We start from the raw sequence: 20,686 nt of genomic DNA, 5'->3' as shown, positions 1-20,686 counted from the left end.
GCGAACAGGGACAATTTGACTTCTTCTTTTCCTAACTGGATACCCTTTATTTCTTTCTCTTGCCTGATTGCCCTAGCCAGAACATCCAACACTATGTTGAATAGGAGTGGTGAGAGAGGGCATCCCTGTCTTGTGCCAGTTTTCAAAGGGAATTTTTCCAGTTTTTGCCCATTCAGTATGATATTGGCTATGGGTTTGTCATAAATAGCTCTTATTATTTTGAGGTACGTTCCATCAATACTGATTTTTTGAGCGTTTTTAGAATGAAGGGCTGTTGAATTTTGTCAAAAGCCTTTTCTGCATCTATTGAGATAATCATGTGGTTTTTGTCTTTGATTCTGTTTATATGTTGGATTACGTTTACTGATTTGCGAATGTTGAACCAGCCTTGCATCCCAGGGATGAAGCCCACTTGATCATGGTGGATGAGCTTTTTGATGTGCTGCTGAATCCAGTTTGCCAGTATTTTATTGAGGATTTTTGCATTGATGTTCATCAGGGATATTGGTCTAAAATTCTCGTTTTTTGTTGTGTCTCTGCCAGGCTTTGGTATCAGGATGATGTTGGCCTCATAAAATGAGTTAGGGAGGATTCCCTCTTTTTCAATTGATTGGAATAGTTTCAGAAGGAATGCTACCAGCTCCTCCTTGTACCTCTGGTAGAATTCAGCTGTGAATCCATCTGGTCCTGGGCTTTTTTTGGTGGGTAGGCTATTAATTATTGCCTCAATTTCAGAGCCTGCTATTGGTCTATTCAGGGATTCAACTTCTTCCTGGTTTAGTCTTGGAAGAGTGTAAGTGTCCAGGAAATTATCCATTTCTTCTAGATTTTCTAGTTTATTTGCATAGAGGTGTTTATAGTATTCTCTGATGGTAGTTTGTATTTCTGTGGGGTCAGTGGTGATATCCCCTTTATCATGTTTAATTGCGTCTATTTGATTCTTCTCTCTTTTCTTCTTTATTTGTCTTGCTAGCGGTCTGTCAATTTTGTTGATTTTTTTCAAAAAACCAACTCGGGGAGTCATTGATTTTTTGGGAGGGTTTTTTGTGTCTCTATCTCCTTCAGTTCTGCTCTGATCTTAGTTATTTTGTGCCTTCTGCTAGCTTTTGAATGTGTTTGCTCTTGCTTCTCTAGTTCTTTTAATTGTGATGTTAGAGTGTCAATTTTAGATCTTTCCAGCTTTCTCTTGTGGGCATTTAGTGCTATAAATTTCCCTCTACACACTGCTTTAAATGTGTCCCAGAGATTCTGGTATGTTGTATCTTTGTTCTCATTGGTTTCAAAGAACATCTTTATTTCTGCCTTCATTTCGTTATGTACCCAGTAGTCATTCATGAGCAGGTTGTTCAGTTTCCATGTAGTTGAGCGGTTTTGATTGAGTTTCTTAGTCCTGAGTTCTAGTTTGATTGCACTGTGGTCTGAGAGACAGTTTGTTATAATTTCTGTTCTTGTACATTTGCTAAGGAGTGCTTTACTTCCAATTATGTGGTCAATTTTGGAATAAGTGTGATGTGGTGCTGAGAAGAGTGTATATTCTGTTGATTTGGGGTAGAGAGTTCTATAGATGTCTATTAGGTCCACTTGGTGCAGAGATGAGTTCAATTCCTGGATATCCTTGTTAACTTTCTGTCTCGTTGATCTGTCTAATGTTGACAGTGGAGTGTTGAAGTCTCCCATTATTATTGTATGGGAGTCTAAGTCTCTTTGTAAGTCTCTAAGGACTTGCTTTATGAATTTGGGTGCTCCTGTATTGGGTGCATATATATTTAGGATAGTTAGCTCTTCCTGTTGAATTGATCCCTTTACCATTATGTAATGGCCTTCTTTGTCTCTTTTGATCTTTGATGGTTTAAGGTCTATTTTATCAGAGACTAGGATTGTAACCCCTGCTTTTTTTTGTTCTCCATTTGCTTGGTAGATCTTCCTCCATCCCTTTATTTTGAGCCTCTGTATGTCTCTGCATGTGAGATGGGTCTCCTGAATACAGCAGACTGATGTGTCTTGACTCTTTATCCAGTTTGCCAGTCTGTGTCTTTTAATTGGACCATTTAGTCCATTTACATTTAAGGTTAATATTGTTATGTGTGAACTTGATCCTGCCATTATGATATTAGCTGGTTATTTTGCTCGTTAGTTGATACAGTTTCTTCCTAGCCTCAATGGTCTTTACATTTTGGCATGTTTTTGCAATGGCTGGTACCAGTTGTTCCTTTCCATGTTTAGTGCTTCCTTCAGGGTCTCTTGTAAGGCAGGCCTGATGGTGACAAAATCTCTAAGCATTTGCTTATCTGTAAAGGATTTTATTTCTCTTTCACTTATGAAACTTAGTTTGGCTGGATATGAAATTCTGGGTTTAAAATTCTTTTCTTTAAGAACGTTGAATATTGGCCCCCACTCTCTTCTGGCTTGTAGAGTTTCTGCTGAGAGGTCTGCTGTTAGTCTGATGGGCTTCCCTTTGTGGATAACCAGATCTTTCTCTCTGGCTGCCCTTAAGATTTTTTCCTTCATTTCAACTTTGGTGAATCTGGCAATTATGTGTCTTGGAGTTGCTCTTCTCGAGGAGTGTCTTTGTGGTGTTCTCTGTATTTCCTGGATTTGAATGTTGGCCTGCCCTACTAGGTTGGGGACGTTCTCCTGGATGATATCCTGAAGAGTGTTTTCCAACTTGGTTCCATTTTCCCCCTCACTTTCAGGCACCCCAATCAGACGTAGATTTGGTCTTTTTATATAATCGCATACTTCTTGCAGGCTTTGTTCATTTCTTTTTCTTCTTTTTTCTTTTGGTTTCTCTTCTTGCTTCATTTCATTCATTTGATCCTCAATCGCTGATACTCTTTCTTCCAGTTGATCGAGTCGGTTACTGAAGCTTGTGGATTTGTCACGTATTTCTTGTGTCATGGTTTTCATCTCTGTCATTTCATTTATGACCTTCTCTGCATTAATTATTCTAGCTATCAATTCTTCCACTCTTTTTTCAAGATTTTTAGTTTCTTTGTGCTGGGTACGTAATTCCTCCTTTAGCTCTGAGAAGTTTGATGGACTGAAGCCTTCTTCTCTCATCTCATCAAAGTCATTCTCTGACCAGCTTTGATCCGTTGCTGGCGATGAGCTGCGCTCCTTTGCAGGAGGAGATGCGCTCTTATTTTTTGAATTTCCAGCTTTTCTGCCCTGCTTCTTCCCCATCTTTGTGGTTTTATCTGCCTCTGGTCTTTGATGATGGTGACGTACTGATGGGGTTTTGGTATAGGTGTTCTTCCTGTTTGATAGGTTTATTTGTAATAGTCAGGACCCTCAGCTGTAGGTCTGTTGGAGATTGCTTGAGGTCCACTCCAGACTCTTTTTGCCTGGGTATCAGCAGCAGAGGTTGCAGAAGATAGAATATTGCTGAACAGCGAGTGTACCTGTCTGATTCTTACTTTGGAAGCTTCCTCTCAGGGGTGTACTCCACCCTGTGAGGTGTGGGGTGTCAGACTGCCCCTAGTGGGGGATGTCTCCCAGTTAGGCTACTCAGGGGTCAGGGACCCACTTGAGCAGGCAGTGTGTCCCTTCTCAGATCTCAACCTCTGTGTTGGGAGATCCACTGCTCTCTTCAAAGCTGTCAGACAGAGTGGTTCGCGTCTGCACAGGCCTCTGCTGCTTCCCTTGTTGTTGTTTAGCTGTGCCCTGTCCCCAGAGGTGGAATCTACAGAGACAGGCAGGTTTCCTTACGCTGCTGTGAGCTCCACCCAGTTCGAGCTTCCCAGCAGCTTTGTTTACCTACTTAAGCCTCAGCAATGGCGGGCGCCCCTCCCCCAGCCTCGCTGTTGCCTTGCGGTTAGATCGCAGACTGCTGTGCTAGCAATGAGAGAGGCTCCGTGGCCATGGGACCCTCCCAGCCAGGTGTGGGTGTAATCTCCTGGTGTGCCCGTTTGCTTAAAGCGCAGTATTGGGGTGGGAATTACCCGATTTTCCAGGTGTTGTGTGTCTCAGTTCCCCTGGCTAGGAAAAGGGATTCCCTTCCCACTTGCGCTTCCCAGGTGAGGCAATGCCTCGCCCTGCTTCAGCTCTCGCTGGTCGGGCTGCAGCAGCTGACCAGCACCGATTATCCGGCACTCCCCAGTGAGATGACCCTAGTACCTCAGCTGAAAATGCAGAAATCACCGGTCTTCTGTATCGCTCACGCCGGGAATTGGAGACTGGAGCTGTTCCTATTCGGCCATCTTGCTCCCTAGGACACCAGCATTCTTAATGTCTATGTGCCTGTATTGTTACTTGCTGCTGAAGTAGGGAGTTGGCAAAATGGGTTGCTAAGTCCTGGGTAAAGGGAATGCTTTAAAGATTACAAAACTCCTTTTTTGGTAATATTAACAAATTATTGGCCAGGCACGGTGGCTCACGCCTGTAATCCTAGCACTTTGGGAGGCCGAAGCTGGCAGATCACCTAATGTCAGGAGTTCGAGACCAGCCTGGCCAACATGGTGAAACCCTGCCTCTACTAAAAAATACAAAAATTAGCTGGGCGTGATGGTGTGCACTTGTAATCCCAGCTACTTGAGAGGGTGAGGCATGAGATTAACTTGAATCCGAGAGGCGGTGGTTGTGGTGAGCCAGGATTGCACCACTGCACTCCATCCTGGGCAACAGAATGAGACTCTGTCTCAAAAAATATATATATATATATTATTTTAGAAAATAAATAACATAAAAATTACCATTTTAACCATTTTTAAGTGTACAGTTCTGTAGCATTATGTACATTCACACTGCCATGCCACTATCACCACCATCCATCCCCAGAACTTTTGCATCACCCCAAACTAAAACTCTGTACCCATTAAACATGAACTCCCCATTCCCTGCTTTCCCTAGTCCCTGGCAACTGCCATTCTACTTTGTCTCTGAATTTGGCTACTCTAGACACCTCATGTAAGTCAAATCATACAATATGTGCCCTTTTGTGACTGACTTGTGTCACTTAGCATGATGTCCTCAAGGTATATCCACATTGTAGCATCTGTCAGAATTTTCTTCCTTTTCAAAGGAAGGAATATTTAATAATATTCCATTGTATGTATGTGCCCCACATTTATCTATTTATCTGTTTATAAAACATTTTGTTTGAATGCTAAGAATGTTTTCACTGGAAATGTGCATTGTGAAGCATAAGGGAGTGGCAGAAGCAGACTGGAAGTTGGGAGCCTGGCTCTTGGGTCCTGACGCTGAGGCTAATCAGCGGTATGGCTTTAAACAAACCACTTGCTCTTTCTGAGCAAAAATATTCCATTTGTAAATAAATGGATAGAGTTAGAGTTATTAGGCATTCCCTGAAGATCTTTTCCCCCTTTCAAATCTTTGTCTCATTTAATTCTGAGTTTCTGGCTTTATGCACTTTGTGTTTAATGCACACCATAGCTTAGTCATCAATTATTTTCATAAAATGTTCTCCCTTCCTCTTTAACCTAGCTGTTTAGTTTATTTATGTTTTTTCCCCCCATTTACATGGTGGTCCCTTGTAAACTGAGGGTAGTTTTATTCTCTCTTAATTTTTCTGTATAATTGCCCTTTTACTACTACTAATTGCCCTCTACTAATTACTAGAGCTCTGTCTGCCCAAATGTGTTGTTTCCTGTATTGTATAATTATCAGTTATTTAGATTTGCCACTTTGTTGGAAACAAAATGCTTGTTCCTCAGTGCCACAATGAAATAGCACTCGAACATAAATTTAATTTTCTCAGTAAGGCAATTTTTACTTCTATAGAAGGATGCGATTTGTGGATGGAATAATGGTGAGAGCACACCTGGACAGGGGAGGGGCAGGAATTCTTATTCCTGATGCAGGTAGCCCCTACTGCTGTGTCGTTCCCCTATTTCCTGGGGTTGGACCACACAGTTTAAGCTAATTCCAATTGGCTCTTTTAAAGAGAGTAGGAGTATGATCCTGAGTGGCGGGGTGAGTAGTTCAGTGGGAAGGGTGGTTACAGAACAGGTGACTCAGGATGATTCAGGTCAGAGCAGGTGACCAGGGGTGACTCAAAATGGAGCAGGTAACCAGGGTGACTCAGGTCAAAGCAGGTAACCAGGGGAACAGATGTGAACTACTGATGAGAACTGACGGGAAAGTTGTTTACTGAAACTAGAGGCAAGGGAGCCGAAGAGAATCAGGAAGTTAAACTTGAAAATGGAGAATCAAAGAATAAGAGAGCTGAACATAGTGACATACTGATTCTTTGAAGAGAAACTTGGAGCTCATATATCTAACAACTCCATGGTGAAAATCAGAATAAAGATTGGCAAGCTATTTTCCCCCCAATATTTTGTTTTATAGCTAAGCTAAAGAATTACAGAAAAATAATTATAAAATTGATGTGTTAAGCTTTGAAAGACGAAACTTTCTCAAATGGGTAATACGCAGGGAGATTATTAGGAAAAATATATGTTATGCTGTATGTGAATCTTGATCTTTCTGTGGAATGGTTTTATCCTGGCCTTTTGGAAAGGGTGCAGGAAGTGATCCCACCCGATTGGTGGTCTACTTGAATTACATTCGTTAATGTAGGCTCCATGCATTGAGTTGCGGATTGTGAACATTTGGAAACCAGTATTTTTTTCCTCTCTGAATTGCCTTCTGTTTAGACAGGGCTTAATAAAACCAGCAGCTAAACCAAGGAAAATACTCCCATTTTTAGAATGGAGGAGCCATATGACGTAATGAATTAAAGCCTGTAATGCAGGCCAAGTAATTCAATCCCACCCATGGCAGAAAGAGTTCTATAACCTGGTTCCAGCTTCTCTAAGTGACTTCTAAGTCCCCTTGTTCAACCCTATATTTTGGGTCTTGGATTTGGCTTCCCCTATTTTTTTTTTGAGACCAGATCTGGCTCTGTTGCCCAGGCTGGAGGGCAGCAGTGTGATCGTGGCTCACTGCAACCTCTGCCTCCCAGACTCAAGCCATCCTCCCACCTCAGCCTTCTGAGTAGCTGGGACTACAGGTGTGTACCACCATGTCCAGCTAATTTTTGTATTTCTGTAGAGATGGGGGTCTCACTTTGTTCCCCAGGCTGATTTTCAACTCCTGGACTCAAGTGATCTGCCTGCCTCGGCTTCCCAAAGTGCTGGGATTACAGGTGTGAGCCACCATGCTGGCCAGCTTCCCCAAATTTAAGAGTTAGGTTTGTTACAGTGCCTGTGAGATGCTGTCAGGCAAAGCCTGCTTTTCCCCTGCTTCTTTGAGGTGGATAAATGTTTTGTTCAGTAGTGGAGAGGGCACTAGCTGTTGTAGTTCTCTCTGCAGGGCCATGTCCCTGGGGGCATTTGGAGACCGAGTGGACATGCCCAGGAGCAGCCAACTGCTGGGCCCCACAGCCTTTGTGTTTGTGCAGGAAAAGTTCTTCCTGGGAACACAGAAGACTGGAGGTCACCCCCACCCCCTCCCAGGTCCCTCCACCCTGCACTTCCTGCACTTGTCAATGGAGGGAGGGTGTGTGACCCGGGCTTGCTGGGGGTGTTGTTTGGGGGGCAGCCGCTTGCCTCTCTCTGCAACTACCTCCCTTCCCATAGCTTTGTGATATAGGCTGTCCTGCCATCTCAGGTCTAGACAAGCAAAATCAAGTTGTATTTTTAAGTTTTTTAGATATGAGTATGGCAGAATAACCCTATGTACATACTCTTTGGGGGAAGAAAGGTCCATACATGAACATTTAGAAGATAGATTAGGGAGAAACCTCAACCTGCCCTCTTGACATGTATATGAAGCAATCAGGTTAAAATAATAGTGGTGCCCTTAACTCACAGAAGTAGCATTCAAAGGAGTAAAAACAATGGAAAGCATGCCTGTGGCCAGGCCATGGAAGGCATGGAATGTGAGACTGTCCAATCCAATAACACCCACTAACTTTCCTAGACTAGACTTGCCAGGCCCCACAACTACCCCCAAAGTGTGTGTGGCAGGGATTGGGTAGGTGGTAGAAGGTTTAGAACTGGATCCTACTCTACCTTGAAGGGATTAATGACAGAGTCACAGAAGTTTCTGGGACGCTGAGACACGGCCTACCCTCTGATCTGAACTTGGTTATAGGAGCCAGTCAGGGGGCCCCATTGTTTGATTCCTTACCCTAGAGCATCCTGAGAAGGCAGGTTAGACTTGGGGTTTCAGAAATGTGAAAGTCAGTGATGGTACCCACTTCCATGTGTATCCCAGGCCCTCAGACCTCTGGTGGGGCAGTCCCAGCTTGGGGAGGCGGAGGCTGGCCTGAAAACAGTGCTTCATGCTGCCTGAAACAGGGGTGCCTTTAAGGGCTTCCCCTTGCTGGCCTTTAGCCTGGGCCAGAAGTGGGGTACTCTTAGCTTCCAGTGAGGCCGTCGCCACCTCAGAAACCCCAGGTCGTGCTCCGAACATAGACCACATCAAATACAGTTTGGGGAGGAAGTTGAGAAAGGCACCGAAGTTCTCAAATCTCCTGTTTTTTGGAGGCCTTGTCATAAAGAGACCTTGAGACTGCTTTAAAAGATCAAAGAGTCCCACACAATTCCTATTCATGTCAGAAATTTATGAGTCTGAACTGGTGGTGTATCTTGCACTATAGTTTCATTCAGCTCATGGGGTCTGAATTTCCTTTGTATGTTTCATTTTTTCAAGAGTTACAATTGGGTGTTTAGTCTCTATAGTCAGTGGATGGATATGCTTTTAGCCAGACTTTTCATGTTTAATATGTAAGTGTTTGTTTAGGTTGAGACATTTTGATCCTTTTTGCCATTGTGCTATTTGATGCAGGACTTATTATTAATTTGTATTATTTCTTGCTATTATGCAATTTGATGCAGGATTTGTTCATTGCTTTGCACTAGTCTCACTCCTAGCCCTGGTGCAAGATTCTGCAGGGAACAAACAAGGTCCTTTTGTTACTGGGCTGCTTTCTGGCAGGTCTAGCAGTTGTCCTTATAATAACAGGACAAGGCAGGAGAACTGATTTTGCCCTGCATGGAAGAAGAGTAACTCAATTGACATTCTTTGTCATTTAGCAGTCGGTTAATGGCCAGTTACTGGAAAATGTTACTAGGCTCTGTGGTGAGTGTTGTTAGAAACTGAATTACTCTGTATATTTCCCCAGGGCCCTTTTTCCCCTTGCCTGGAGTAGACACTCAGAACTGCAGGAAGTGGCACTGTGTTGCAATCATAGTTTCATTGTTCCTTTGTATTTTGCGTTTCAAAAATAATGATACTGCTTTTAATGGCACCAGAGACTTGCCAGGAGCCCAGGGGGTGGTACAGGGTCACTGGGTTATTTGTTGGGTAGCCCTGGCCTGAGGGTGCCCAGGGGTGGCCTGTGGAAGATCTCCAGCAATGTCAGCCTCACATGTGATTCATTTGAGTCACTCTGAACATCTCTCCACCTCCTTGACTTTACCCATGAAATGATTTCCAACATCCAGTCACTTCCCTGGGTATTTTTAGTCACTCACTTTGCAGAACCTTTGATGGGCTACAGAGGTGAAGGAATGGGTTTCTAAGTCCAAGCTGAAGTAGAATCCTGGCATTGCCATTTACTAGAGCTGCGTGACCTTAGACAATTCTGAGGTCCTCTCTGAGCCTCAGTATTCTCACCTGTTAACCTCTCTGAGCTTCAGTATTCTCACCTGTTAACCAATGGGGATATGGGTTCCTGGGGATGAGGGACCAGTGAAATGATATGCCTGGAGACAGCTAACACAGTGCCTGGAACATGCTAAACACTTGTCAAAAGTTTTCTCCCCCTCTTCCTTGCCAACTTAAAATGAAAACTGCAGCGGCGGAATGCCCCCATTTGTTGGGTAGCAGTGTTGTGAGCTGAGGGGATGGAGGAGGAGAAGAGCTTATCTATTAGTTTTCTTTCCACCTGGAGAGATCTTCCCCCTTTCCTTCCACACAGCAATAGTGCAGCCGAATGCCAGAGGAGTCCCTTCTTCTTGCAGTCCTCTGCCGACAGCTTGTTTCTTTTTGGCTGGTAGGAGGCATCCAAAGCCTCTTTTAGGGAGGGTTGGTCTTCATCCAGGAGACTCCACACTGGGATGGCCACATCATTCCATTTCTGGGTCATGTTTTCAGCTCCTTGGGCCTGCGAGAGATCTCTGTCCCTTCTGAAGTAAATGAAATAATTGTTACCAGCCTCCCACTTAATGACTGTGGCTACTGCTCCTCTTTCTCGCACACGAGGGGAGGAAGTCTGCTGGGGTGCTGGGCAGCCTCCCTACCCGATGGCACCACAGCGTGGATTTTTGAGGTCTGGTGGATTCCTGAGACTTTGCTTCCTCACCCCAGTCTGGACGGCATCCCTGGGCCCAGCCTGCTGCGGTACTCGCGGGAAGTGGCTGGTTGGCTCTGCTGGCTCCACGCACAGCTGGCACACACTGACATGGCTGTGGTTTGCTTCTCTCTCCTTCCTTCCCCCTAGAGTATAAGAAGAAGTACGGAGAGGAACACGGCTCCTGCCAGGCTGGGATAGCGGGCTTCTTCACCGAGGTGGGTGTCTGCTGTCTGGGCATTTCTGTTCTCTTGTGGGTGTTCATTTCCCTGCTTATGTGATTTTGGCAGCTCTTACAGGTGGGACTTCTGGAGTCCCAGATACATGAGCTTCGAGGGCACAGATTCTGGTCCTTACACCGGAGGAGGCTATTTCAACCTGCCAGGAGGGCACCAGCTGGCCAGAGACCACTGGGCAGAGGAGGTGGGCTGGCTCATCTGGAGGCTACCCCCATTTGATGATTTCTATAGGAGTCCGCTTGACTCTGAGACCTGGGGAAGGAGTCGATTCAGGGATGTGTGAGTGAGATAACATTCAGTCAGGTTGTGCCCCATCGCTGGTGGCTGTGCAGATACATGAAGCATGTAAGCATCCCCTCCTACTGGCCCTCTCTCCTTAGTGAAGAGACTTGTTTGTTTTTTTGAGACGGAGTCTCGCTCTGTTGCTCAGGCTGGAGTGCAGTGGCGTGATCTCGGCTCACTGCGACCTCCGCCTCGTGGGTTCAAGCAATTCTCCTGCCTTAGCCTCCCGGTTACAGGTGCCCACCACCACACCCGGCTAATTTTTGTATTTTTAGTAGAAATGGGGTTTCGCCATGTTGGCCAGGCTGGTCTCGAACTCCTGACCTCAGGAGATCTGCCCGCCTTGGCCTCCCAAAGTGGTGGAATTACAGGCTGAGCCACCACACCTGGCCTGAGAGACTTGGTTTTACACACAACTCTAACCATTCCCTTTCCCAGATTCTGAAGGACAGGACACCTGCATGCTTATGGGCCCTTGCGGTAGTATCATGACTTTTGGCTGGTAGTACATTTTTAGGGACTGTTTTCTTGTGTCATTCTTACTTACTGTAGGTTTGCCCTTCATATCAATTCCTCCTCTCTCAAACACTTTCATGACTGCCTGCTGGCACTGTCCATCCATGTGGTTGCTCAGGCCAAAACAAGAGTCCTTTTTACTTCTAACTCATCTGCAATCCTGTTGTTTTAGCCTCCAAAACACATCCCAAATATGACAGCTTTTATTACCAATACAGTCGCCTCCATTATCACCATCATGCTTCTAGAAAGGCCACCACCAGCACCTGGAGGTACACTGGCCCTGATTGGTCTTCTTACCTCTATTATGCTTTTTTAAAAATTGTGGTAAAATACACGTGTTATAAAAGTCGCCACTTTAAAGTGTAGTTCAGCGGCATTAGTGCATTCATTGTTGTGCACCCGTCACCACAGGCTAGGTTAGAACACTTTTATCACCCAGCCTGCATCCATTCTGACCTGTGCAGTGTGCTTTCTGCATACCAGCCCCAGGGGCCTTCAAATGAAACCCATCCTTCTGACTCCGAGGCTTCCCAGTCACTGGAGGATTAGAATCTAAAGCTCCTCATCCTGGCCCCTGGACTTGGCTCCCTGAGGCCATCTCTCTCTTTCCCTCACTCCAGGACAGCAGAGAGCTGGGGAAGGGCATGGGACATGGCGGGTGGAGGGAGGATGAAGGGTGCTCTCTGGCTTCCAACATGAGGGCGCCTCCTGAGTCAGGAGCAAGACTGCCCACCTGCATTTCAGAAACTGCTGTTTAAATCCAAAGAGAAGATAGACAGTTGGCAAATTCATAATGTCTGATCCAGAAAGCAAGCAAGAAAAGGCAGAAAGTCAGAAGTTTTATTATTTTCACTCTCAAACCAATAAATAGGAGATGCTACCCTCCAATCCCCATTCCACACCCTCAGTGATTCTTACTTCACTGGAGAATCATTTTTATGACAGTTGACAGAGTTCTATGCCTTGGGAATGGCACCATTCTTAGCCATTGAGGCCAAATTTAAAGATTCTTCTCTCACCTCACTCTCCTACTTCTAAGCTACCTTGCAAGTCCCACTACCTCCTATGCCCTCAAAACCTCTAACAATGACATCCATTGCTCTCCACATCTTCTGCCACCCCACAAATCTAAGCCACAGTTGTCTTGCTCCCAACCCACTGCGGAACCCTTCTACCGTCCTGCTTACACCCTTGCCTCTGGACAGACTGATCCCCATATGGCAGCCAGAACCACCTTTTACAAACAAGAAAAATATCATGGTGCACCCTTGCTCAGAACTTTCTAGTGTCTTCTCATCCTACTTAGAATGAAATGCACATGCCTTCCCTCGGCCTCCCAGCCTTCCTGCCTTTCCAGCCTCATCTCCTACCTCACCCACTGCATGGTATTTTCAGCTGCTGCTAGGACATGCCAGACTCCCACTGGTGGCATTGCACTGGAGATCCATTCACGTGGCTCTGTACACAAGTGTTTCTTTAGAAGAGACACTAATGGAGGAACTGCTGGGTCAAAAGGCACTCAGATTTGAATTTGATACATGTTGGCAAATTGCCCTTCAGACATGTTTACCAGTTGACACTCCCCTGCATTGCGTCTGTCTCTATCTTCTCTCCCTCAGACTTTAAATTTTTGTTATGAAAAAATATCTCGTTTTAATGTCACTTTCCCTGATTATTAATGTCGTTTAATATCCTTTTAAAATATTGACCATTTGTACTTGTTTTCCTGGAAGTTGCCTGTTTATGTTCTTAGTACGTTATTCTGTTTTGTTGTTGTTGTTGTTTTCCTGGTTTTTAGGAACTTGTTGCATATTTTCAACACTAATCTCTTACCTGATATATGTGTTTTTCACCTGATATACAATTTTTTTCATCAGCCTTTTTGTTATCTTTTAAGTTTGCCTATAGTGTCTTTATCATCCTGGCAATAAACATATACAGTTGGTCAAATCTATCAGTCTGTTTTTTCCCCCAGATTCTAAACTTCTCTCTTAGGAAGGTTATTCCTTATGTGCACTGCAAGTTGGCATGAGCAGCTGGGATCTACAACAGAAGTCTGGGCTGAACAAACTCCCATATTTTATACTTATATTTTCAATATACTTATATTTTTAATAGCACTTTCATAGGTTGTTTTTAAAAAAGATTTCTATCTTTAATCTTTCTGGAATTTGTGTTATATACATTGTGTGATAGAAACTACATTATTTTTCTAAATATATAGTTGGTTGTTCTGATACTGGTTTGTTAAACAACTTTTCCTCTCCCCGTTGAAATGCCATCCTGCCATGTGGCAACTTCACTCTTCTTCCATCTCAGTAAACATTTAGATCGTGTAACAAGTATGGCTCTTGTTCCTCCAACAGACCTGTCTAGTATCGTGTGACTTGAGTCAATAGGCAGTAGGGAACCACTGTAAGTTCCCTTAGGGAACACTGGCAGATGGCAGTGTTGAAAGAAGGGCTATTTGGGCTGGGTTTGCCCAGAACCTTGGGAGTGGAAGGGCCTAAAAGGGAGGCCTGGTAGGAGGCCATGATGTGGTCCAGCCGTGAAGCAATAGGACAGGCTAGGGGGAAGCTTAAGGAATCAAAATGATTGGGGGAGGCAGAGAATATGAAGGAGGTGTCAAGGGGCTGGGTGGCCAGGGAGCTGTGGGGTAGAGGAAGGAGGGTTTGAGCCAGGCTTCTGGAGAATCATGGTGCCCCTGGTGGAAAGGGGTTGCCTGAGAAAGAACCCAATGGGAAATGTAAACTGCCGAGTCTGCTTTCAGATACATGGAGTGTGTGATGTTTTTAGAGGACATTTGGACTTAGGGACTGGAGTCCTGCCTGGGGTAGAAACTTAGATTTGGCTGTTGCTCATGACTCTCTTAGGGGATGAGTGTGCTTAGTGTGGATGAGTGTCCTTTAGATGAGAGGAGAAGCTAGATTGATGGGAGACATCAGAACTCAACAGAGATGTTGACAGAGAGCCGAGAGAGAAAGTGTTCCCAGGAGGGAAGTGTCATTATGTTAGCCTCAGCTGCTGGCAAGTCAGACATTGGGCTGGGTGGAGGCAGGGAGTGGTAGGAGGAGCTGGCGGGGCAGGGGTGTGGAGGGGAAGTCCAGGTGGCTGTGCAAGCTCAGGGTGACCAGAAGAACAGAAGACCTGCTGAAATCCAGGCTCTAGGATTTAGAGCCCGAGGGAACCATGGGGTGTCAGCCTGTGCTGGCTGTGCTCTCATGGTACAGCAAAATGGGGACATGGTGGGTGTACAGAGTGGCCGGGGAGGGTGGGCGGTATGAGTGGGAAGGCAGCCCCTCTGGGCGCCACTGTGTCCTCTGACCCTGGCCTGCTGTCTCCTGGCCACTTTGGACTTTGGCCTCCGCTTCAGTTCCCAGGCTTTTGGCCTCCTTAAAGAGGAGGTCTTTGAACTCACTGCCTGCCTTGTTTCTGGAAGTTCAGCTGTTTGTGGCTGAGCAGGAAATGTGGTTGAAGGGGCCAGCATGGCTCCCCTCCTCTGCCCTCTTTCTGACCTCGTCACTTGGGCTTGTCTTTTCTGTGAGCTGATGTCCCCTCACAGGGCAGACAGCTGCTGCTGCCCAAACTGGACATGGATCTGTGTCCTTCTGGACACAATAGCTATGTTGCCCCAAAATATTTTGGCCTAAGATACCTGCTTGACCTGCAGGTCAGTGACCCTGAGCTTAACAAAGCCCTCTGAGCTGCGGATACCACCTGAATTTTAGCCTGTCATTGAGGATTAGAGAGAATTTCCTGGGAAGTTTATTTATTTTTGTAGATGAGGCTAACAGAGGTAGTAGATACTGCTTAGCAGCCAGAGAGAATTTGGACCAACGGGGCTGGCGTTTGTGCCTGCTGCAGAAGCCTGGAGACACTTGGGTGGCAGTTTGTTCAGGACGGACTTCTGTTGTAGATCCCGGGCACTCTCCTGCCCAGCTGCTCATGCCAACTTGCAGTACACAGAAGAAATGTATGGCTTCTCCCAGGCACACCTAGATGCCCTGGTCCCTCTAGGGGTTCTGCTAATAAGTGCGTCTTGGGAAAAAGGTGCATTGCTTATACATGGGATTCCACAAATGTGATGTAGGTAGTGGTGGCCTTTGCTTGGGGCAGCTTTCATTTGTGTGTGTGACATTGACACTGGCTGTTCCTGGGTAGTGGGGAGCTAAGTATTGGTCACTTTTTCCTAGCACTTGTGAACAGCACCAGAAAGGTCACAAGCATCATCCATAGTGAACAGAAAAAAACAAATATGAGGGATTTCCAGGAAGGCACTGTCCCTCCCTTCAGCCTCAGCTCTGAGGGTCGCAGGCTTGGCCCTGTTTTCTTTAGTATGGACTGAAGGGAGAGGGGTGTGAGCACTGGGGGTGGGATGGAGGGGAGCGGTAAAAACAAGAGCTGTTGGTTTTAAAGGTTTTTGAAGAGCGAAATGACTTTATCTTACCCTGTTTGTAATGTTTGAGAGGGGATGCAGTGGTATGGTAGGCATACATTTTTTAACTTTTATCCTGGGTTAGTCTAAGTCATCAGAAAGCAACATATCGCATCCCCACCCCCAATGTCCTGAAGAGCCTTTGCAGGCCTGGGCTGATGCTCAAAGCTTTGGCCTGTGCAAAGCCGCAGGTGGAGAAAGCTCTGCACTGTGGATACATCTGGGGCTCAGGAGGTTGCTCATTAGGTTCTTCGGTGCCCTTTGTATTCTATTTGGATGCTTATTACAAATTCCTTTCCAAGCTCAAGGCCAGGAAAAAGAGTCTCTCTCCTCTGATGAACTTATCACTTGTGTTTCTTATACTCTTTCTAGAACTAGCCTGGTCTCTTATGCAGGACAGATGAGTGTAAAAAGAATGAATGGATGGATGCTCTGCTGTGTTTCCCAGTGGAGAGTCCTGACTGCAGAAAGCCATCTATTTTTATAAAACAATGAGATACCCCTGGGAACATCTGGCTTATCATCAACAGCTTCCTTCAAGGGCGGTAGGATCTCAAAACCTTACAATGAAGTGCTCCTCAACAGTCATTTCTTGTCTACACCCTCCCGAATTATCAAAAAGCAAACCATTCTGTTGAGAATCTAGTGGCTTTTCTTCCATCTCTGTTCCTGTCCTACCCTTTGTTAAGGTTCTTCCCCAAATTAACCATAAAACTTATTGTTTAAGGCATTGTCCTCTTGCCTGCAGGCTCTATCCTCCTCTCTATCTTTTTCTTTAGATACTTCTGGCTTTTGCAGACACTTGCTCCCTGAGAATTCAGTGGTGACTTTATGAATTGTTTTCAGAAATTCTAAATCTCCGTGGCAGGATCTAGCCTCCAAGGACTTGTCAGAAGCCAGCAGTTTCTGCCAGTGCATGGGGTCATCTCTGCAGAGGGAGATCAACCTGAAAAGATCTGTTTCTGAAATGTATGTGGGTGACCGACGGGCAGGGTGCGGGGGAACTCTGAAGGCTCAGGGGAAGGTCAGGTGGGTTTCAGCAGTGAGAGACTTGACCTGCACAGCGTCTGTTCTCCCCATGAGCCTTCATGACCTACTAGTATCTTTGGAGTTTTGTCTATAGCTGAAGGGTTTCCACTAGAAATTTTGTTGATTTTAACCTGTTTTCATAGAATTTTTTCTGAAATACTTTGCACATTACCATGCTGTCTTACCCCAAGAATGATTTACAAAGGGACTTTATTTATCTTTATATCTAATGTGAACTCTGAGACATAATAGTAGGTGCTCAATAAATATTATTGAGTGAAAAATTACTGATTTCATTGGAAAAATAATTCTGATTATTTCTTAGTGCAGTGTCGAAACTTTAGAAAATGTAGGTAATCCAAAAGTAGGGATTCCCTGCTGGGGGAAGGAAGGACTGAAAGCCAGGGACCTCTGATGGATACAAGCACAGCCTGCCTTCTAGCTCCAGCACAGCCTCTGCACAATGGGAGCTTCGTCTTAATGCTTGTCAAATGTCATCTCATGAGCACGTTTTGTGTTTTTATGCGATAACTTCCTTGTTAGTGTTTAATCACTGTTCTGGAATTTTTAAAAAATGAAGATTATTAAAAATATTAACACGTACAATAAAATACACTATTTTAAATGCAGAGTTTGATGAGTTTTGACAAATGTGTATACCATGTTGTCTCTGCCTGAATGAAGATGAGAACATGTCCATCACTTCGGAAAGTTCCTCATGCCCCTTTGCAGACAATGCTCCTCCTCTTTACTCCGGGCACCCACCGATCTGACTTCCATCACGGTGGATTGGTTTTGCTGATTCTAGAACTTCCTATGAATTGAGTCATTTTTTTCTCATCAACATTTGGTCTAGGATTCACCTATATTTCAACTGAGTTTTGAATACTGCGAAAGGGTTACACAAGCAGAGGAAGTATGAGGGCATTGCACAGATGTAGATAAAAAGAGCAGAGGGAGCTCCGAAGACCAGAATTAGTTTAGAGTGTCCTAGGCATGCAATCTGAGGAGGCAGTGGCAGGAGAGGACCCTAATGTGGTTGAAAGAGTGGATAGTGTTGAATTTTGTCTGAGTCCTACACTCTTGGAAAACAGTCTGGTCTAGAATTTGGAAAAATACGAAGGAAATAAACTTTGGGAATGAGAGTGCAGGGGATGCGTTGATTGGTTCCCATTATCTTATCACCCAGGGGAAAACCCCAGCAGATATCTGTGCTGACTTCCTTGGGTAACCAAATCATTTCTGGGAACTTAGGGTTATCATCAGCATCAGCATTGGTGATGGTTCTGTGGCACCAACATGCTGTCAGGCTTGTTGACCATTTCCACCGATCTAAATGCTGAAGACAGCTGTATGTTGAACCTCGTATGTTCTTGAGTCTGGGTTTTTTTTTTTTTTGACAGAGTCTTGCTCTGTCGCCCAGGCTGGAGTGCAGTGGCATAGTCTTGGCTCACTGAGACCTCCACGTCCTGGGTTCAAGCAATTTTCCTTCCTCAGCCTCCTGAGTAGCTGGGATTACAGGCATGTGCCACTATGCCCGGCTAATTTTTGTATTTTTAGTAGAGACAGGGTTTCACCATATTGGCCAGGCTGGTTTCAAACTCCTGACCTCAAGTGATCCGCCCGCCTTGGCCTCCCAAAGTGCTGGGATTATAGGCGTGAGCCACTGCACCCGGCCTTGAGTCCATTTTTAACAGTGATACTGTCTTTTGCTGCCTGTGGTCTTCTCTTCCAGTTTGTGTCCTTCCTTAGTTGACCTCTCTGGTCTCTTGGTTTTGTTCTTCCAAGTTTACAGTAGACCATAATGATCGGAAAACCATGTTCTAGAACGTCCCTGAGAGGGTCTTGAGTGTGGTTTGGAGGGGATTCCCTGGAGTACTAGTGCACAGTTTCCTCTTGCCACGCATCAGGGCAGGGGAGTTGTTGGATGGTGAGCCTGAAGTCCAGGCAGGGTGTAGTATTGCTTGCTGCTTTTCATGAGTGGTGCTCCCCAGAGTCTGTGGTTGAGGTCAATGTCAGCTGTTTGTCATTTCTTTGTTAGAGCCTGATGTAAAGTTGAGGAAATGTGTGTGGTCTCATTGTGGATAGAATAGGGGCCTGGCCTGTCGTGAATTCTGTCACCTTGCTCAGTCTCTTCACATCTTTAGTTCTGATAATCCCATCTGTATAATAGATTCCATAATGCTGGTGAATCTGGTGAAATGTGTTTTTGTTGCTTAGCGGGAGAAAAAAAGTTCTTGGTGTGAGGACTTTCTCCTTTGTTGTGACTGTGGTTCTCACTGCACTCCCCTCCTCACTTCCTTCTCTGCTTACCATTGGATTTCTTTTTGGTAGGAGCTGGTGGTGATGGGTGCCCCAGGGTCATTTTATTGGGCTGGAACCGTCAAAGTGCTGAACCTTACTGACAACACGTACTTAAAACTGAACGACGAAGTGATCATGAACAGACGGTACACCTACCTGGGTGAGTACTCGGGGAGAGAACAGGTAAGAAAGGGAAAATGGGTGTGATTCCCACCAGATTCACAAATTATTGCTTTATTGTTGGAAAGAGGAGTTAGTTGGCTTTGACGCCTGTTGTTCTAATGACTTACATCTTTAGCCAGGGCATCTTCACATCTAGCTCCATACACAGAAGGCAGAGAGGAAAACCAAGGAGGGAACTGAATTAAAACTGTATGCTTTAATTAAAGAGCTGACAGTTGAACCTCCAGGGAAATAAACATTTTATTTTCTCATTTTATCAATTGTCGAAGTTCAAATGGTCAGGTACAAATGAGTGTGATAGAGTCTTGATTTTCCTTGGGTGTCCCTTTGGAAGGAGTCCTTGCATTCTGATCATAAAACTGGTTGCAAATAGAAAGATAAGAACTAGAAATTATCATGACAGATGGCAACCTAATGCTGAAGGTTAATTAAAGGCTCAGAAAAATATCTCTTATTTTCTTAAGTCTTTCAATCTTCTGGAAAGAAGATAGACACAATTTAATTTAGCTATCAGGCAGAATGACACTGGGGCAAGGTCCATGCCAATTTAAGAAGAGACATAGGCTGTCTTTGCTTGTGTAGATGACAATTACAAGACTCTTTTCTTTAATTCATGCCCTAAATGCTATAATTCTGGATTGAAAATGAAGCTAAATTTAGGAAGGCCTATTGATGACACACAATGCTCTTTCACGCTCACAACACGTAACTTACAGGGAAAGGCCCCGATTCCCTTTTTGCATAGCATCACTGGGAACTTCTTGTTAAATGGGATTAGGGAGTTGTTGACTTGCCTTTTCCCTTCTAACTACAAGTTTTTTGCTTGGTAGTATAGACCCAACAATCCTTCTACTTTGGGGTGTCTGCTCCTGTAGGCACTCAGCTGCCTAATACTGTTGTTTATTAAGCATTTACCCTATGCCAGGCTCTGCATATTATTTCTTTTAATTTCTGAAACAACCTTATGAAGTAGCTATTTTTATCTACATTTTATAGATAAAGAAACTGAGGAGCAAAGAAGTTATACATCTTACCAAGGTCACATGGCTCCTAAGTAGCAAAATTGGGCTATGAACCTGTGGTTTCTGAGTGCAGAGTCTAAATGCTGAGCTGCCTTCCCTGTGGGTGCATCTGAGAGAGCACCTAGCACTGGTACGGTACCTCTCACTGGGCTGGGAGCACAAAATGTGAGATTGTCTCACATTTCCCAGACTTGGTATAGTATAGTGCCTTGTGTACGGTAGGAACTCAACACATATTTATTGAATTAGGGAATGAAGAGAGGGCAGAAGAAAGTCCAGTTTGGATGATGGGTTTGGGGTCTAAGACAGCTCCTTTGAAGCTTAGGGCCTGTGGTTTCTCCTTGTATACACATTAGAGGCTCTTATCAGCTGCAGGGATTATCAAGGATCAGTTCAGGCTTTGATCTCACTCAGA

At 44.9% G+C, this 20,686-nt stretch overlaps 1 protein-coding gene across 1 annotated transcript in view; it reads left to right on the top strand.

The window, feature by feature from the left end:
- Positions 1-20,686, top strand: part of ITGA9 (integrin subunit alpha 9) — a 381,793-nt gene that overhangs the window by 44,038 nt on the left and 317,069 nt on the right. The window contains exons 5-6 of the mRNA XM_023187614.2: positions 10,409-10,476; positions 19,097-19,226. Of these exons, the coding sequence (XP_023043382.2) occupies positions 10,409-10,476; positions 19,097-19,226 (198 nt within the window). The remainder of the gene's footprint in view (positions 1-10,408; positions 10,477-19,096; positions 19,227-20,686) is intronic.

This window comes from Piliocolobus tephrosceles, chromosome 2 (genome assembly GCF_002776525.5).
Source record: "Piliocolobus tephrosceles isolate RC106 chromosome 2, ASM277652v3, whole genome shotgun sequence".
NCBI lineage: Eukaryota > Metazoa > Chordata > Mammalia > Primates > Cercopithecidae > Piliocolobus > Piliocolobus tephrosceles.
The sequence above is the reverse complement of the archived record's forward strand: the minus strand, read 5'-3'. Positions and strand labels throughout refer to the sequence as shown.